At 26.3% G+C, this 21,708-nt stretch overlaps 1 protein-coding gene and 1 long non-coding RNA gene across 2 annotated transcripts; both read left to right on the top strand.

The window, feature by feature from the left end:
- Positions 1–416: 416 nt before the first annotated feature.
- LOC142646138 (uncharacterized) lies at positions 417–1,406 on the top strand. Its single transcript, XR_012847132.1, has 2 exons — positions 417–991; positions 1,071–1,406. It is a non-coding gene; the product is annotated as an uncharacterized LOC142646138 (long non-coding RNA).
- A 403-nt stretch (positions 1,407–1,809) lies between these two features.
- LOC142646141 (uncharacterized) lies at positions 1,810–21,457 on the top strand. The gene is made up of 7 exons (XM_075824326.1): positions 1,810–2,189; positions 8,308–8,982; positions 13,268–13,486; positions 13,692–15,378; positions 16,217–16,557; positions 19,771–20,555; positions 20,643–21,457. Exons 1-7 carry the CDS (start codon positions 1,833–1,835, stop codon positions 20,824–20,826), a joined length of 4,248 nt encoding a protein of 1,415 aa, XP_075680441.1. The 5' UTR covers positions 1,810–1,832; the 3' UTR covers positions 20,827–21,457.
- The last annotated feature ends 251 nt before the right edge of the window (positions 21,458–21,708 follow it).

Raw genomic sequence — 21,708 nt, 5'->3', positions numbered from 1 at the left:
CACTGTTAAAAATGGTATGACTTTATAAGTTCATAAAGTGGAAGTGTGGACTTATAAGTTCACATTTTTTCTTGTATGAAATTATAAACTCACATTATTTCTCGTATGGAGTTATAAAATCACAACGTTTTTCGTATGAGTTTAAAAATTCGAATTTTGGATTTTATTTGTAATTAAAAACTCATAATGTTTTTCGAATGGACTTATAATCTCACATGGTTTCTCGTATGAAGTTATAAACTCACAACGTTTTTCGTATGGAGTTATAAAATCACAACGTTTTTCGTATGACTTTAAAAATTCTAATTTTGGATTTAATTTTATTTTTTTAAAATTAAAAACTCATAATGTTTTATGAATGGAGTTATAAACTCACATGGTTTTTTCGTATGAAGTTATAAACTCATAACGTTTTTCGTATGAGTTTATAAGCTCACAATTCCTTAAAGTGAAGTTAAAAAATCACAATTTTGGATTTTATTTTATTTTTTCAAATTACAAACTCACAACGTTTTTCGTATGAGTTTATAAGTTCACAATTCCTTAAAGTGAAGTTATAAAATCACAATTTTGATTTTATTTTATTTTTTCAAATTACAAACTCACAACGTTTTTCGTATGAGTTTATAAGTTCACAATTCCTTAAAGTGAAGTTATAAAATCACAATTTTGATTTTATTTTATTTTTTCAAATTACAAACTCACAACGTTTTTCGTATGAGTTTATAAGTTCACAATTCCTTAAAGTGAAGTTATAAAATCACAATTTTGATTTTATTTTATTTTTTCAAATTACAAACTCAAAAAAAAATTGGATTTTTGGACTTGGAAAATTTTTTTGAAAAATTTTGAATTCATGTGGAGGCGACGAGCGCCCTCATAATTGAAATTAGCTGTTAGGGTTCTGTTTTGATTATTTAAACTACTGTTCGATTAGTTGTTATTCATTATTTTTGTTAAGTGTGGTTCGTTTACAAAATTTGGTTATCAGGTTTGTTCATTGAATATGATTGTTGTTTATGTCTAACTTGTTCCATGTTTTTTCCTAATCTCATTGGTTTTGTTTTAAGTATTTTTTATCACTACCTACAATAACACCGAATCAAGCTAAGATTGAGAAAGAATGACATTTATGTTGGGGATGTTCGATTGCTATCTGTCTCAACTTCAATGCCGACAAGTGTCGAATGAATGCAAAGATTCTAATTTACTTTATTTGTCCATTTGATCACGAGGTCATAATCTATAAAGATGGATCGAACAATGAAAACCAAGTCGGGTTCTCTTTTCATGTTCCTGAGCCGATTTCTATTGATAAATTTCTATTAGCCTTGTTTAATAATTATAATAATTAATAATATATCTTTAAATGAAAAATAATTAAAAACTTCAATAATTTAATTTAATTTCACTTGCGCATCAAGATTTTTTTAATAAAAAAAAAAAAACGCTTGCGTATAGGGGTTTTTATTTTTATTTTAAAAACCTCACATTTTTTCTCGTATGAAGTTATAAACTCACAACGTTCTCGTATGAGTTTATAAGCTCACAATTCCTTAAAGTGAAGTTATAAGTTCATAAAGTGGAAGTGTGGACTTATAAGCTCACAATTCCTTAAAGTGAAGTTATAAGCTCACAATTCCTTAAAGTGAGTTTATATGTTCACTTGGTCTAATGTGAACTTATAAGTCCACACTTCCACTTTATGAACTTATAAAGTCATACCATTTTTAACAGTGTAGTTATCATTATTATTTATTCATACAGTCCAAATCTCTAATAACATTAAATATTTTTAATTTAGATATTTGAATTTATTTAGTATTAAAACGATGAAACTTCGACGATCATCAAGTTTTGATTCATTATTAAATGTTTCAATGTTATCATCATCATCATCATTGTCGTCATCATCATCATCATCATCATCATCGACAACAAGATCAACATTACGAACACCAATATCATCATCATCGATCCATAATTCAAATGATGAACAACATCAATCATCAACAACAACAACAACAAACCTGTCTAATGTTGATAATAAAAATGATTCAAACATAACAACACCAATGATGAAAATGATAATGACCGATGGCAATAATGAAAATAATAATAATAATAACAATGGCTTTAATTATTACAAAACATATTGTGGACGATCGATGATCGATCAAACAACACAGGTAAATAGAACAAAACAAAACAAAAAAAATTTCCCCATAATTTTTAATATGATCATTATTATTATAATCATTGAACGTCAATATTGTTTTTTTTTGTTGAACATTTTCCTTTCATCTATTTATTTATTCCTTCGTTTTGGTTCGATTAAATTCAGCATTAACCGCACACACATGTATATCGATCTAGTTTTTTTTCGGATGATTTGAAATGGAAAAAAAAGGGCCATAGATATATCTGTAAAACGATTATTTTGTTGGTATATATGAGTGTATATATGAAATATAGTCTTCTTTTTCTTGTTGATGAATGTTTTAGAAGATTAATTGAATCGATATTATTCGATTCGGGTGTGTTTGCAATTGACGGAAATTTGTTTGCCTAGTTTTTGACCGGTTACTTTTTTTTTAAAAAAAAGCAGTATTTCCATCATGTTTTTCATCTTGAATAAATACAATACATATTTTGTTTGCGTTGTATATCAGTGTTTTTTTCCCATTCTAAAAGTGAATAATGTTAGAACAGTGAATTTTCATCTAATTTTTATTTAATCCGAAACAGAAAATTAATAGGTTAAATCTTTCATTTTTTCTGCATATTCAACAAACAATAATTTAGATTATTGCCAAATATATATTATATAACCAACCATGTCGCTTTCTCATCAAACATACACCAGAAACCATTCCATTTCTATCAAACATTGAAATGTGAATGAACTAGGAATAACACCAACAACAACAACAACAAAAATTCCTAAACATTTTTTTTTACCTGCTTTGAATTAAATGTAAAATATGAATACAATTGCCGCCGATTACGAATAAAAATGAATGAATTTTTGTTTTTTTTTTTTGGTTTCGTAACAACCCATATATGTTGTTGGACAATAAGAATCTATTCTACTTTATTGTATGTGTGAGAGAAAGATTATATGAGAAAAAAATTACGGTAAATGTTTCAAAATGATATAAATATATAATGTGTGTAATAACAATTTTTTTGGTAAAGGTATGCATAAATGTATGCGAAAAATGCAGAAAAAAAAACATGCACATGATGATTATATTCAGAAATATTTACACGTACCATACGAGAAATGAAACGAAACGAAAAATAAAAAACATAGTGATAGATAGGTATATTTATATGGATTCTGTTTGAATGTTTGTGTTTGTGTGTGTGTGTTCGATGATATGCATTCATTGCGGCTCATTAATTTTCAAATATACATTATTTTATTTTAGAATTTATAATACACAGACACACACACCATACTCACTTGATCTCATTTTCTATTCTGTGATCTATCTACATTTCTCGTTTGTTATTTTTTTTGTCTTTGTAACAGAAAAAGGAGAAAAAAATATACATTTCATTTTATAATAAATGTACCAATTTGAAGTTTGATTATCATAAAAGTATACTGTAAATTAACAAAAAACAAAAACAAAAAAAAATTCATAAGTTACTAAATAGTATGGTAATAATTTATCAACAATAGCAACAATGAAAATAACAAATTTTCAAAGTCAATTTATCTTCTTTTTTGTTCCCTCCGTTATAAAAAAAATATAGAATTTATCAGAAATAATTGCCATAAAATTAAGAATTTTTTTTTTTAAACAAACATTTCACAATATATTATCAAGAGTTTTTGCTCGACCTTGCTGCCATCAACATTGTTCATGGCTGAAAAAAAAGTTATAAAATAATCAAAGATTTTTTTTTCACACAAAACAAACATTTTTCGTACACGTACATTTTTATTATGTTGGAACAATCAAAAAAAAATGACAATCGTTCCACTTAAGATTATCATTCTGAAAAAAATTGCCATTCTCCTTATTAAATTATTATTTGTTTTTATCATTGAATTTTTCATTGCTATTTTTTTCACTTGATCGTAAAACTGAAGTCAAAGCTCTAGGTCTAGTGTTTGTTTGTTTGTGTGAGTATATTTTGAGAGCTTGCAAAATATTCAAATTCATTCAGGCAAGTCGATCATCATCAACCAAGCAATCCAACAAAAAAAAAAAAAAAAAAATCCTTGAATAGTTTTTTTTACTGTTACTTGCTAACTATAGTAATAATGTATGTGTCACACAATCTTTGTTTGCAAGCAATTGTCACCATTTTAGGATCCATTTATTGGCAAAATATTTTTATCTGGTTTCTTTACACATTTTGCCAATTGAATTCAATGATGTTTGAACAAAGTCAGATTTTTTCTTTCCTTTTCTCTTTTTTTTGTGTGTGTGTGCACAAGTAAATTTGAAAAATAAAATAAAATGACTGTGAATAAATTCCATTCGATGTGAATGAGGAAAAAGTTCATGTATATCCGTCTTCATCATTGCAATTGTTTTGTTGTGTTTTGTTTTGTTATTCCAGAAACATGTAACGAAAACAATCACTATTTTTATTTTGTTTTGTTTTGTTTGCGATAAAGTTTAGCATTTTCTGTTCTGTTCTGTTCTGTTCTATTCTTATTATATTCACAAGTGTGACGAGTGTGAATTTTGAACAATTTTATTTTATTTTTTGTCAAAATATATTGAATTTGTTAAATGTCTCAAACAATTGATTCTGTTTTTGTTTGTTTCATCTATTTATTATAATGATGATAATGTTATTCCATTGATTTTTGTTTTTGATGGACACATTTCATATCGAACGATTTTTGTTAAATTTGAATCCTATTTGTCATGTAAAGTATTTTCGTGACAAATAGAATACAAACAAAAACAAACATTGAACGAGGAATTTTCTTTTTTTTTGAAATTACTATTACTATTATTGAAGAGAATTGTCATGTGTGCTATGCATTTGTTTTGAACTTTTTACCATTAAAAAAACTCAGATTCATCAAGTATGTCAATGTATTTTCAATAGATCAATGATCTAATGATTAGATTCTAATCGATCGATTCGATAATGATGTTGAGATAATAAGAATTATAATTTTTTTTTGTTTTTGTTTTCGAAATGATCAATTTGGATATATAATCCACCCACTAAACTGTCTATTATAGAATATTTTAATAATAATCATTTACAATCCTTTCGTTACGTTTCAAATCACATTGATCGTTAATGTTTGAGCCAATATATTTATTGTTTGTTTATGTTCGTGAGTATCGTTCATCTAAAACTTTTCGATCGTTTAGATCTGTTATTTTTTCATCATTCAAATCAATGTATATTTGATGATTATTATTCTGTCGTTGAACATTTTGTTGTTTTTAGTGATCATTTTTTCCCATTATTATTATCATCATCATCATAATTTCAATCACAATGACTATAATGTGGATGACTTTATTAATATATAATAATCTTGATCATAGCAAAACAAAACAGTGAGAGAGAGAGAGAGAGAGAAAAGATAAATATAAATAGATAGGTCAATCGAAAATGAAAATGTAGTTATATCATGCAATGATTCAATCGAAATTTGTTTTTTCTTTTCTTGGACCCACATTCATTGTATGTATTTTGGCTTGAATAAATGAATCAATTCTTGATCAATCAATGATTACGTGATCTGAGATTATTTTTTTTTCTTCTTCTTCTTCTTCATTGATCCAGTAATAAAAATATATATAGCCAACAAAGAAAAGAAGAAAAGAATGTCAATATAAAATGTATGTAAACATTGAATATCATTGAACAAAAAAAAACGATAAATATATACAAACAACAGTAAACGATCAAACTAAATGATGATAGTCAAAGAAGAAGAAAAAAAATAAAAATCAGACAAAAAAATAACAAGAATATATTGGAATTTAGGTTATACAGAATGTTGGAACAAACCGATTTTTTTTTGTTGATAAAAAAACCGGTATATCATATTGAAAATAAATGAGCAAAAAAAAAGAAAAGAAAAAGAATGGATGACAACAACGCTGATAATGATTATGATGATGATGATGATGATGATGACAACAACAACAACAACAACAATGACAACAACGGAATGTGCATGATGACAAACAAACAAACAAACAAACAATTCAAAAATGCTATTCACTTTATTATTGAATCAATTGAATTACCTTGTATTTTTTTTACATCATTATATTTTTTTTTTGTTGTCATTGTCATTGTTATTGTCAAATTCTCGTTTTATATCTGGATTTTTCAAATATATACAAATTCAAATTGTTTTCATTCACGCAGATCGACGAAAAAAAAATTGTCATCATTTTTTTTTCGTTGTTGTTGTTGTTGTTTATATATTCTAAATTTTTTATTTATATTCTTTCGTTCGGTTTGTATGTGACATTTATTATTATTATTATTATTATTGTTCATTGTCTTGGTGGTAATTTTTATTTTGTTATTTTTTCGTTTTGATTCCAAACTTGTTTGGTGATCATTATTCGCATGATGATGTGAATATATATATGAATCGAATTCTAAATGTGGACAAAAATGAAAAGAAATGAAAAAATCAAATAAAAATCAATGTCATCATCATTATCGATTGATTTTTCATTTCCGTCAAAACAAAAAATGAATCTTCCATTTTTTTACTTTTCCATCTTTTCTTGATTGATTTTTTTCCCTCTTTCTTTCTTTTCTATATGATTATTATTATGAATATTGAATATAAAAAAAAATGTCAACCATGTTCACGTATGTAATGTTATTTCTTTTTGGTTTCTTGATGTGGTTTTCAAATGAAAATGAGAATAAATCAAAAATAACAACAACAACAACAACAACAAAAATCTTTGGTCTTTTCCCAGAAATAGAAATAAAAATGAAAAATTAACGATCAAATAGCTATAAATACTGTATGTATATTGATGAGATTCCATTAGTGATTGATTTTTTGCTCTTTTTTTTTGGTTTGCAATGGAAATGAAATGTTTGTGTGTGTGTGTTTGTGTATAATCATATTTAAAAAAACTTAATCCATTCATTTGAATTGAAGAATAAAAAACAAAAATATTATTATCGCAATAATAATATTCTGAATGATATGATGGTGTATTCAAGTTTCTCTCGCTTTCCATACATTTTTTCCATTCACGTCATTTGATGTTGAGAGTATAGCAAGCGAGAGAGAGAGAAATGAAATAAAATTTATTATTTTATTTTATTTTTTTCATTCTCATTTTTTACATCTCGTTCCATTTCTGTTCATATTCCAGAAAATGAAAATATAAAAAAAAACAAAAAAAAATTGAAAGAAAAACCGTTGTTAGGATTTACGATATATGATTTTTTTTCTTTGCTTTGCTTCTTCTGTTCTTGTTTGTTTGCTCTTTTCATTTTTTTGGCGAATCTTTTTTGACAATAAGCTTGTGTTCGACCTTTTTTTTATTCTTATATTCTTTATATTTTTCTTATTTATTTATGTATCGGCTGCAAAAAAAAAGAAAAAATCTTGACTTGAATTGAGGAAGTAAACAACATATTATGTGTGTGTATGTTTGTGAAATGTAAAGAACGTATAAAGAAAATGAATGAATGAATGAAAAATGAATTCCACTCAATCAGATTATCCATAAGTAGCATGTCCATGTTCAATATCGATGTAAATGTATTTTTTCTTTTTTTTTGTTGGTGTATGTTTTTTTTTCTCTTCGTTTTTCCCAATCTATCGTGAATGAAAAATGGAAAACTATACAAATGATTGAGACAAAAAAAATGAAAAAAATCGGTTCGGATTGAATAAAGAAAAATATAGGACAGAACAGAAAAATGAAATGAAATGAAATGAAATTCAACATCAACCCTCGGTATGTGTGGGTGTATAGGGCGAATAGAAAACTTCTTTTTTTTGGAAAGACAGATTTACATCTGTAAAAATCTGTATGATTATTTTATTATATGTCAAAAAGAATTGATTTTTCTTTTCTTTTCTTTTTTTTTTTTGACTTATTAAATTGAATGACATCGAAAAGGAAAACGCAATCCACAACAATAATTTTGGCAAAGCCAAAAATTAATTTTTTTCTGATATGACAGTTTTTTCTTTCCCTAAATATTTTTCCGGGGAAAAAAAATTCAAATCTAATGATATAATATTTGTTCTGAATGGAGAAAAAGAAAAGTTAAAAATTATTTTTCAAAAAAAATCAATTTTTCGTTTCTTTTAAATAGACACCAGAAGATTGGAGAACAAATTGTTCAATAATTGCTTCAGTGGTACATCATCATCATCACCATCATCATCATCATCATCATCATCATCCAGATAATAACCACAATGATGATGATGATCATCATAACAACGATTATCAACAACAACGACAACAATTTTGTTGCAATAATAATGATGCATACTTAGCTGTTGATAGCCATGATGTTGATCATCATCTGGATGTATTTCTGGTCAATGAAAATAACAATGATAATAATAATGATGATGATGATGGTAACGATGAACATTGTCATCGATTAGATGCATCAACAACAACAACAACAAAAATAACCACAGAAAAGAAGCAGCAGCAGCAGTTGCCTATTGTTAACAATCATTTACGTAACAACAACAACAACACTCATCATCAACATCATCATCATCATCATAATCATGACCATTGTCATATGTTGTCATTTCAACAACAACAACAACAAAACTTCAATGACAATGATTTTGATGAAAAATATGATAAAAATAATAACAAAAAAATGGCGACAAAAAATGAAAATAATGATAAATCATTTTTGGTCAACAACAATAACAACAATTTTAATAATGATCCAATCATTGGAACTATTACTGCCGCCGCCGCCACCACTACCACCACCACAACAAACATCATCAAACAGCAGGTAGGATCTATCGATTTTGTAGAAAAAAAAATCTATTTCAAGTTTCCAAATTTTATTTTAAACTTTTTTTTTCACTATGTTTGACATATTATATATTTGAAAAAGAACTACGGTATAATTGTTTGTTTTGGATTTTTGAAGCCCTAGATACCAGAAATAATAATAATAAACTTTGAATCGAAAAAAATAGAATGATGCGGAACAAAAGAATAAACGAGAAATAAAAATTGAAACGATCAAGAATGAGAGAAAAACCATCAATCTAAAAATAAACAAATTCCAAAATTGTTTGGAATGTCACCAAATTGGTCGATTCAAACATTTTGTTGTTGTTGTTTGAACGGGCCTTTGATGATCAAAAGAAATGAAAATGAAAATTTTTATTTTCTAGTTTTATTCTTCTGTGTTTGGTCTATTATTATTATTATTATTATTTATGTTTTGACCATTAAATTCTTGTTTTTTTTTATTTTCTACTGCTGTAAGGGGGAAGTAAATTTTCTTTTTATATATCTGCATTGGTTCATCTATCTTTGCAGATACACAAGGATGAAACTATTGAACAAAAAAAAATCTCGACAATTATATATAGAGCGTATGCAATTAAAAAAAAATGATGACGATGATGATGATGATGATATTTTTTTCATACATAAACACATGCAGACAAATAGAAATAATATAACCATTTTTTGTTGTTGTTGTTGTTGTCACATTGTCCAATATAATGTTCATAAAATATACCAGCGGCGTTCCAAAATTGTTCCATAATCATTTTTGTTATTATTTTGCTTTTGTTGTTGTTGTTGTTGTTGTTGCTTCCACGAATGAATTATTGCTTTCGGGTCTTTGCTTTTTTTCACTTTCTCTCTCTCCCTCTCTTTCTATTCTAAACATAAATGTTATGATGAATCATGTTTGGACAAGTTTGAATTAAAACGAATAATAAGACCTTTTCCTATATTTTAACTAACCATTTTTTTCCTTTCCAAAAAAGCTTCAACTTTTTAATTTACGAAATCATTGCTCAAGGCATTAGTATGTATATATCATTCATTTTTTTATTCTGAGCAACAATGTGTTTCGATTTGCGTAAACAATATCAGGAAAGTGAGGAATTATTGTGATTTTTTTTTCGTTTGTTTGCTATGGCGATACAGTTATATTTTGTTGACGTTGTTGTTATTGTTAAACATGATAATGTTTTGTCATTTTGTATAATTTTAATTACCTTATTTTCATGGTTAAATTCTTTGTCATTCACCTATTCTATAGAATAATGATGCATCGAAGTATTATCTTTTTTTTTCTTGTATCAACTTATAACAAGCAAAGTATTGCTAACATGAAAATAAGGTATGAATTCATTCACCAATGATCATTTGGTGATCATTCTTATTGTTGTCAGCTAGAAAAAAAAATTACTAATATTTCTTATATATTCTTGTGTAGTCATCATTGTTATTGTTGATGCAAACAGAAATGAGCAACAACAACAACAACAACAAAAATTCTGTAGAAAATGTCAAACAAAAAAGAGAAAAAAAAATATTACCATAGAAGCTTTGTGATGTCAATCTGTCTTGCAAAATCAACTAAAATAAAATAATAATAATGAAGAAGAAAAAAATTCGTTTATATACGGGTTCATTGAATGATGTGGTACACACAAAATAGAAAATCAAAATTATTTTTTTTTCCAAATTTACAATTTTCATTCATAAATAAGCTTAAAGGGTTAGAATTTCCTTTCATCAAAGGCCCATTTATTTTTACAGACTTACAACAAAAAAAAACAGAAATTAACATTCAACAAACTTTTTACTTTAGATTGAATTCAATCAAAATAAGAATTTTGAGAATTTTCTGTATTATTTCGTTTTATTTTACAATTTTTATTTTATTATTCTGATGTTGCAATTTGCTAACGACAGCAAATATATATTTGTTATCATTTACTTTTTCATTGTTTTCGATCTAGAAAATTGGTAGAATTCTTGTTATTATTATTTTTTTCATATTAAACAATATTATTAAACATATACCGTTTTCACTTGATTGGACTGTCAAATTACTTGATTTCTTTTTTTTGGTTCTATACTCAAAGAAATACAACAACAACAACAACAACATGTTTCACCAGCGGCTAAAAATACCAAACAACAACAATGATCAATACATAATCAAACAAAAATGATTTTTCCCAAGAAACAAAAAAAAAAGTGCCAAACATTTTTCTGTAATATTGATTGATATTTGATTGAATTATCATTGATCATCATATATATTCGGGGTTCTTTTTTTCAATACTTTCAATTCATTAATCATTTTTTAATATGTAGGGTTTTGACAGACAATATTCATAATAATTTGGAAAATTTTTTGTTTGTTCTTAAAAAATGGATTCAAAATGAAAATTTGATTGAATCTAATTCATATTTCCAAGATATTTTTTTTTGCTTGATTCGATATATGATAATCAAGAATCATAGATCGATATTGGAGAGAGATAGTAGTTATTATTTTTGTTATAACATTATTTTGGTTATATTATAACTTTTTATCTTTTTTATATTCTGTGAATGTGTGTATTAGTAACTTTATTTTTTGGAGTAATAATAATAATAATTTAATCAATGCATTGGCTTTTTTTTTGTTGGTCAAGTTTTGTTGTTGTTGTTGTTGTTTTTGTTATCGATAACGATAGTTATATATCAATTGATTATGATGATGACGATGAAAAACGTAAAGAATTTTTTTTTTTGTTGCGAACGTGACGTTGATTGTTCTCACTCGATTCAACCATATAGAGATATCCAATTGTATAGAATTATTAGTGTATTAATAATATCAGAATAAAATGTCTATTTGTATGTGTCTACAGTTTTTCTCAGTTGATTCTGTTGAAAAAAAATTCTTCCGGAATAAAGCCATTTTCTTTTATTCAATGAACGAAAAAAAAGTTTATCACATTCATTCATTCTTGCGAGAAACAATGCTTTATTTTCACGTGATCTTTTTCACTATAAAGATAAATATTCTATGTTTAGTATATCTGTGTGTTTTTTTCTCTGTTGTCACTATCGATTATTGCAGAATAATTCAATTCATTGGATTTTGATTTTTATGGCATTTTTTATAACAAAAATAAAACTATTATGTTTGTATGCACACACACAAAAAATGATTTACTTTGGGCTTCATTTTGTTTGTATGTGTGTGAGAGAGAGAGAAAAAAGAAAAAACAAATCATTGAAAAAGAAAAACAAGAATCGATAATTCTATTATATACCATTCATCTATAATTGGTCATCAACGATTAAATTATATATATCTGTAATGTCTTTTTTTTCAATAAATAAAATTTTCAAAATTGTAAATCTTTCTTTCCTCTGAAAAAATCAAGAATAACAGTGCTGCTGCTGTATGTTGCTGATATGAAAGCTATTATTTTTAAATTTAGCAATAAATAAATACATTCTCAATCCATTTTCAGCCTTTAAAAAAAAGAATTATGTAGGAATCTTTTCTATACACACACATAGACAGTAATTCACACATCATTCTAGAGATAAACACATTCGCACTCTCTCTCTCTCTCTCCCTCAAAAGAACTCGTCTATATCCTCAATTAATTTTCTTCTTTTTTTTGGAAAACAAAATTTCGTCAACACAAAAGATAAGAAAATTTTTCATTGCTTTTTTACAATCTTCTATAATGTCGTCGTTACTTTGGTTTATTTTCTTATTTTGTTTGGTTGGTTTAAAAAAAACATCTCTTCGACCATTTTCTGTTGAAAGTGGGAATGTGTCTATACCGAAATTTTTTTTGAAATCTGGGATAGGAAAATGAAAAAGAAAAAAAGCGAAAGAGTTGATCCTAATTTTATTATTTGTTTGATACTCGGTCGTTAATGATGATTAGAAATCTTGTCTTTTTTTTTGGCTAGGTTTCTGCTGTAATTCTCTTTTCATTTTCTTTTACATTTCTAAATGGCAAAATACCGTTATTTTTATATATAGCATATTAATCAAATGATAAAAAGCTCTGAATATAAAAAAGAGGCAAACCTTTAGTACAACAACAACAACAAAAAATCTCAAACTTTGTTATCCATCTGATTAAAAACAACAAAATTTATGTGATTCAAACATGATTATTTTTTTTTGCCCATTGCCTATTTTGTATTTTTTTTTCAAAGTTATTATTATCATGAATTCTTATACATTACATTTACCATTTTATCATTGTATTTATTGTTTGATTTGATATTTTGTTACACAGGATTCATCGAAACAACTTTTGGTCAATACTAACTATGATGATTCCATTATCAACATCAATAATAATGTGAATAATACCAATATAGACAACCATGTAATCAATGTGAATGAAATGGAACATTGTGAAAATGATTATGATGATGATGATGAGCAAAATGACAAGCAAATGCCCGATGTTAGTGATGATACCACAATGATGATTGCGACAAATGCTAAATTGGTTTGTTTTCGATTTCGATTTTTTTTATTTCGTTATTTTCATTGTATTTTTGTTATATTTGACTAACTAATGTCCTGTTTTTCTTTTCTGTTTTTTTCCTGTTTTCATCAATACCCAAATATATATCATCATGAATGTATTGTCATTATATTATTTTTTTTCTACAAATTCTATTTCTATTATAACAAACGATAATAATGTAAAGAATCAAAATCATCATTGCCGTAAAGCAATGATCGACACCATGAACGATGAGATTTCCAATTTTCAACCAGAATTGAATATAAAATTGAATCTTCAAGATTGCCTCGTTTATAGTAATGAAAATGTTGATGGAAATGGTTTAATGGACGACGATGATAGTCATGTTTTTTCTGATGTTGATGATAATGATGATGATTATAACTGTAATGCGATCCATAGAATTCATAGTGATGTTTGCAAATCGAATAATCGTCACCGACAACAACAACAACAACAGTATTGTGGTCGACAACAACAACAACAACCGTCCGTCGAATACATTGATCGTACATTTAATCATAATGAGCATCAATCAGCTAAAGCTTCTGATAATAATGATGATGACTATGATAGTAATGGAAAAACCGATTTGGTTCGATATCAACAACAACAACAAAAAGCACTGACAATCAATGAAGCTTCTACACAAAGTCATTGGAAACATTTTAATAATAGTCAGCAACAACAACAACAACAACAATTTTTCACTAATGCTAAATTACCATCGAACAAAACTAATTTATCAAGATTAAATTTTGGTAAAATAACAATGACCAATAACAATGATAATATTATAGCTAGTCATGAAAATGAGAAAAAGAAGAATTATCATGAACAAAAACAAAATTCAAACAAAAATGATGATGAACATAATAATAATAATGCTGTTGCTGCTGGTACTGCTGTTTTTGAATCCAATGAAATGAGTTATAATCGTGACGACAATGATTATCATGATGATGATCATATTGATCAAAATGACGAATCACGTGTCAATAGTAATTTGATGATTCCGATCACTGATCAACATAAGCAAAAAGTTACAAAAATTGCTGATATTCATCATTCTGATGATAATCAACGTGATAGATTTGACTGCAATACTATGAGTGATGAAAATGAATGTTTTGTATTATCTACTAGCCATACAACCAATATTGTTAATGATAATAATAATAATAATAATAATGTTGATGTTGACAATCAAGAAAATAATTTAAATTTATTCAATTTACAAAAAATCGATCAACTAAGGCCAAAATTGATTACAATGAAATTAAACAACAACAGTGATGATCCGAATCAAATATTGAATTATTCATCCGATAATAATATTGCTGATACAACTAGAAAATGTGGTACAGAATTTATGATGATGATGATGTCTACAAATGTTTCATCATTGAAAGCTATGCAAAACAATAATAATAATAATAATGATTCGATGAACAATGATGCATCATCATCAATGATTCGCAAAAAATTATTAACATTACATTCACCAAACCTAAATGATAATGGCAATCGTTTCAATAGCTTAAACAATTCAATAAATAGTGATGAAATAACCAATGCATCAATGAATACGGTTCTATTATCATCATCATCATCATCATCATCGCCTTCAACAACAACAACAACAAAAACATTGGCAAATAAGTCAAGCGTAACACATACTGATGATAGATCGACATTAAACATACCTAATACTGCATGGAAACAACAACAACAACAACAACAAAACATAAATGATGAAAATTTGGATCAAAAAAATAATTCATCAAACATAATAATGCATGATTGGAAAAATGGCGATGATAAACATTTTGAACAAATTGATAATTCAATTAATTCTTGTTCTGAACAAGGTATGTAGAAAAGGTTTTTTGTTTTTTTCTTTTTGTTTCTAATATATCGTTATCAGATAGGTTCTTATGTTTTCCAAATAATTTTTATTATTATTCGATTCGATTAGAACAAAAAAAAACAAGAGTGATTAAAGAAGGGATAAGAAACAAAAAAAATCTTTGATCTCTCTCATATATTATATTATTTAGAATTACAACAAAAATAATAGACACCATAATATTAATTGGTCCAACCGACAAAATAGAAATAAAAAATGAACAGAACCAAAAAAAGAAATCGAAAACAAGAACAATGTTCTTTATCGGACATTGTCAAATTTGTGTAAGCATGTTTTTTTTTATCATGTAAAATGTATGTATTTTTATTTTTATTTCTTTCCTATATTCCATCCCAAAAGCATTATTGGTTTTTATGTTCATATTACACATTGTTACATATATAAACAGCATGTTAAAGTATCATGTTGAGTTATATAACAATCACACAAAACAACGAAAAACAAAAAAACAAAATTTGTAATACATAATGGCTAATATTAATAGCCTCTATGGCCCAACAAAAAAAAAGAAGAACAATACCAAATACTAATAGCTTTTTTACATGAAACCCTATTAATTCTTTCCTGTTTGTTTCGGTTGGATCCTTTTTTTTTGTTTTGTTTTGTTTTTTTCTCTTCATATAGAAAACAAATTAATGATCAGATCAGCAGTCTAAATACATAATCATGTTTGGTTAACATTGTTTGTTGTTCTAATAATGTGTTCAGTGAAAATAAATTCAAAACAAAATAAAAATTTCCAATTTTGATTTTGATTATTTTTTTAAATTTGTTAACAGAATCAAAATCATTGATGGATAAACATACTGTTAAATATGATGATAATGATGATAATAATGATAATACAATTATGTTACCAAAATCGTTACCAATTTCAATACCAAAACCAGTACAAAAATCAAATCAACAATTATTTGGATTTTTTGGCGCTTATCATCAACAACAACAGCCAATAGATTTAGATCATCATCATCATCACCATTATCATCTATTTCATTCACATGATCGTCAAAATAATCATCATCATTCACAACAGCAGCAGCAATTATCACAGCAAAATAAACCAATAAATACAAATAATATGTTTATATCATCAAATTCTGTTGAAGAATTTAATCAGGTTGGTTTTTTTAAATTCATTTATTCATTCATTTAATTATTCTATCTGTTAATAGTGATTATTTTTTCAATTATAATCAATCTTTTTTTGTTTTGGGTTTTTGTATTAAAAGCTTTGTGATTTTCAGTGATTTATTCACTGGTCAAATCAGTTCTTGAGTTTCTAATTCTATTTGAATGATGTTTATTTTGATTGCTTTTGTTCAGTATTAATTCTATGTTTCTTTTGGCATTTTTCTTTTTTTTCTTTTGTTTTGTTTTGTTGGCAGTAAAACCATCCGTCCAAAATTATTTGAAAGAATGTTAGTAACTAAGTTGCCGACAAAGAAAAAAAAGATTCTGTCAATTTTTATATTCGTAACTTTTTGACCAAAACTATTTTTGACTACTTTCAAGAATCATTGAAAAAAATAACGATGGAATTCGAATGAGAATTAACAATCACAATTTTTTTGTGAATGTGTGTGTCTAAATTCTCAAAGACACACAAACACAAATAAAGAAGACAAATGATTTATTATGACACTATAGATAATTTTCATTCTATTTCCTTTTTTTTGAACACTTGAAGAATTAGATGAAATAAGGAAAAAATAAAACTAAAGAAAAGAAAATGATATTTTGCACATCTCTCTCTCTCTCTATCACACACACAAACACATTTATACATTGAATTTGTAATGCGAACAACAACAACAAGAATAATCATTGGTGGTGGCCACTGGTCGCGGTTTTGTCATTATTATTATTATTATTATTGGTTTTGCTAGAATAAAAAATAGAATAAAAAAAAACTACGAATATTTTTTTTGTTTTTTTGTTTTTGTTTTCACTACTATAGTTTCATTGCAATTGTTATTATTCACATTACATTTACGATTGAAGATTTTCATTAATATTAATTAACTTAATTACTTTGGAGATTTGTTTTTTTTTTGTTGTTGTTATTGTTGTTTTCTTTCCAGTATCGTTTATTTATTTGTTTGGTTTGTTTTTTTTCTGTACATTTTCGTTTATTTATTGGTTTGAATCGTTCGTTTTTGTTGTTGTTGTTATTCTGTCTTTCAATTCTCTCTTTTTTTTACATCATTATCGTTATATCACTATTTTCTATTATACACACTGTCTGGACATTGTCGATCAAATTCTTCATTTGTATTACTTGATTAAAAGAATTGTTTTTCTTTTCTCCTGAATGGCAAACAACAACAAAAAAAATAATGATAAATTTTTATTATAGATATTATCAAGAACATTTGCATCATGATTGAATTGACTGTAACAAAACAAAACAGAAAAAAAACAATTACAAATCAATGTTGTTGTCATTCTATATACTCTATATTCGATAAAATTAATATTTTTTTTCTTTGGTTAAAATAATTTTGTAATTATGTATGGTTATTATTATTATTATTTTTTTTTATAAACATAATCTTCTTGTTTTTCATCTTTATTTTCGGAAATTTATGAACAAGAATATAAAAAGCACTAACACTGAACAAACAATTGTTTTTTTTCCTACCCGAAAAGAAGAAAAAGGGAAATAAGATTTTCATTCTCGGGTTATTTTAGCTATTCAAACAAATATTCTTTCATAATGTTTTTGGTGTGCAGGGGGTGTATGGATGGCTTCGTTTTTCCTTGAATATCAAAGAGAGAAAAAAAGTTATTGCCATTTTTTTATATTCATTCTGAAAATTGATAGTTTACTGAATAATCGATTACTATTATTGTTTGTTGTTTGAATGTTGTCCTCCAAAAAAAAAAAAAAAAAAAAACGACGACGACGACGACGATCCATTTCAATATCTATCCATCCATATTAACAAAAATAGATAAATGGAACCAAAGAAAAAAAAACAAAAACATTAAGACTTTAATATCATTATTTATCCATTTGTTGTTAATTTTGGTCTTAGTTTTTTTCCCGTCATCATCATCATCATCATCATCGAAAATGTTGTCAAAATAACAACGACATTCATCCATCCATCATTTTATTTTTGGATTCATTCGTTCAATAGCTGTAATGGTTGTTATATTGTATAGAAGTTTTATTTTACCTTTGTTTTGTTTTTCTCTTTTAAATTCTTCAATTCAATATTGAATCTGATCTTGATAACTCAAAATCATTGTTATGGTATACAAAAGTAAATACAATGAAACAAACAAACCAACAACAAAAAAAATGAAACAAATGACAAAAGAATGAAAAATGAACAAATTTGTTTGTTAGTTTTTTTGATGAATCAATTAATCATATGGAAAATTGTGATTAGATTGTTTTGTTTTTCTTTCTTATCATCATCATCATCTTTATCCATATTGGTTAAATGGATTGTGTTGTTTGGGCTGTTCTGACAATAATCATCTATTATAATTTTCGTTATTAAATAAGACCAAAATTTTTTTATTATTATTATTCTGCTTAGAGAATCTTCTTCAGTTTGCAACCATTTCATTTCATTTTTGGGTTTTATTGAAATCATTCAAATCTAGAATGTATATATGGCAATTAAACCAGAAATAGTAGAATCATATTTATCAATGAAAATTTATTGCTAACATATTGTATTTCTGTTGCTGTTGTAATCTATAATAATTTTCTTTATCTCGTTTCATTACTCCAAAATAAAAAATCGGTCAACTATGAATTGAATTTCTGTGAGTGTAAATTATTGTGAGTTATTCGACTGTATTGCACAAACACACACACACATTTATCACTGATTTTATCTATCTTTGTAATCAAATAATGATGATAATAATAATTTTCATTCATAAATTAACTTTTCTTTCATTCATTCATTCATTCATTCATTCATTTATTGATTAATCGAATGTTATTATTATCATCATCATTATCAATGAGAGTTCATTGAACAATCTATTGATTCGGTTAAAGTTGGTTTTATTTTTATTTTTATTTTTATTTTTTTGGTTTGGTTTGGTTCAATTCTGTTGAATTATTTGTTGATGATTTAATTTGTTCTATTCGTATAGTTAATGATTGAAACGATGAACATGATTTTTTTTCAAAAGTTTTATTTTCTTCCATTAGATTCTTTGTAACTCTTTATTACTTTGTCTTGTTTGTTTTTCTATGATAAAAAAAATTTATAATGATAATAGTCATCCTAAGTTATAATAATGGCTGATAACTCTTTTTAATTTTTGTTTTTCTTTCTTTCATTTATTTTTATTATTATAGGAAATTGCTGAATTAATGGAAAAGAATCAAATTGAGTGTGAAGAAAATAATGGTAATGATAAAATTCATCAACCAATGTCTACAATAGTAACAAATGGGGGTAGACGTGCACCAGTTACTGAATTATTAATAGCTGCCGCTGCCGTTGATTCATCAACATCATCATCATCATATCCTGGTGATTTTGTATCTAGTCCAAACGGAAGTTTATCAACTATAGCCCAAATTGATTGCTGGCAAGAATGGTCGATTGATCAATCTTGTATGCCTTTTCTATGTGATGACGTAGATGATGAGCCAACATCACCATCATTGGTGATGACCAAAAATAACAGCAAAAATAATAATAATAATGATACTGAATCATTGTCCATTGATCATTCATTGACAATACTACCGGATCGATTCATATCTTCAAATAAACGAGTCCTTGATGAGACTGATATTGATCAATGGCTTTCCGATCAAGAATCATCGATAACTATCATGAACAATGTTCATTCGAATTTTAATAATAAAAACAACAATAAAAAAGCCGATTCATCAATTGAATTCGTCGATTTTCCGAATGAAGCACAACAACAACAACAACAACAGCATAATATTATTGCCAATAGTAAATGTGCAAAACTTGTTACTAACAACAAACAGAATTTTTCATCACAAATGTTGCCCAGTCCTAAAATGATCTCATCGGATATTGTCGATGATAATATATTCGAAATGAAAGAACCACGAACGAAAAATAAGCCAAAATTATATCAGCCAACACAATCGGATGAATGGTTTGTTTTAATTTTTGATTCTTAATTATTTTCTTTGATTAAACTAATTATTTTTGTTTTCTTCTTTTTATTTATTTGAAAAAAAAGGTGTTCGACAATTGCCGACAATTTATTTATTGAACTTAGACAACAACATTCACAACATTATCATGATTCTAATCAAAAACAATTCAAATTGAAACCAAGTTTTCAATCGGCTTTTTTACCAGTTTCGGCTACAACTGCTTCATTCGTAACCACAAATCGACGAAGAATGCAAACTTCAAATTGATGAATTTTTCTGCTATTCTACAACAACAACAATTACAATACGTTTATGAATCAGGGCTTTACGTTAAATTGAAAAAAAACTTTCCGGTTCTCCATGTTTGATCATTTAGATATATGAAACAAAAATAAAATAACAAAATTCTTCTTGGCTATCATCTATTTTCCACCAAACTTACATAAAACACACACACACACAGAATGAAAGACTGTCATGCACATTTTACCAGACATCTACATCAAACATCCAATGCAAACACACACACACACACGAATAAAAAAAAAAGAAAAAAATTATTGATTGATCGATTTTCTTCATTCTTTTGGGTTTATACCCGATTTCTTTCTTTCTTTCTTCTTTTCCATCATTTTCTTGTGAATGCATATTATTATTATTATCGGTATTAAATCAACACAAAACAAAACAAAAAAAAAACAATTTCCTTAAAAAATAGTGATATTAGCGTTTTCTTTTCATTAATTAAAAAACAAAACAAAACAACTAAAACATTAACACACACACACACACAATGAATGATTTTAAAACAAAACTAGGAATTATTATAAACATGATCAGATTGTTGTCGATAATATGAAAGGAACGCTTGATTGAAAAATTATACGTAACTTTTTTTGATTTTTGTTTTTGTTTTTTAGCGAATTTTCTTTTTCCTGTTTTAACGATCTATGATTTTATCGATGTGATATTTTCTGTTTTTTTTTCTTTTTCGTTTTTTTTCTTCATTTTCAATTAAAGTTATCATTTATGGAAAACAATGAAAAAAATTGGCTAAAAATTTTTTTATTCTGTAAAATGTTTCTTGTGTGAAAAAAAACGATTTTAAATTATTCGATGAGCTCAAAATTGATTTTTTTTTTAAATTGC

The sequence above is a fragment of the Dermatophagoides pteronyssinus genome, unplaced genomic scaffold (genome assembly GCF_027571235.1).
Source record: "Dermatophagoides pteronyssinus isolate colony J.1.1.1.1 unplaced genomic scaffold, Derpt_VIB-CSIC_2022.12 sq0067, whole genome shotgun sequence".
Taxonomy (NCBI): domain Eukaryota; kingdom Metazoa; phylum Arthropoda; class Arachnida; order Sarcoptiformes; family Pyroglyphidae; genus Dermatophagoides; species Dermatophagoides pteronyssinus.
Note: the sequence above shows the minus strand (reverse complement) of the source record. Positions and strands in the feature narration are given on the sequence as shown.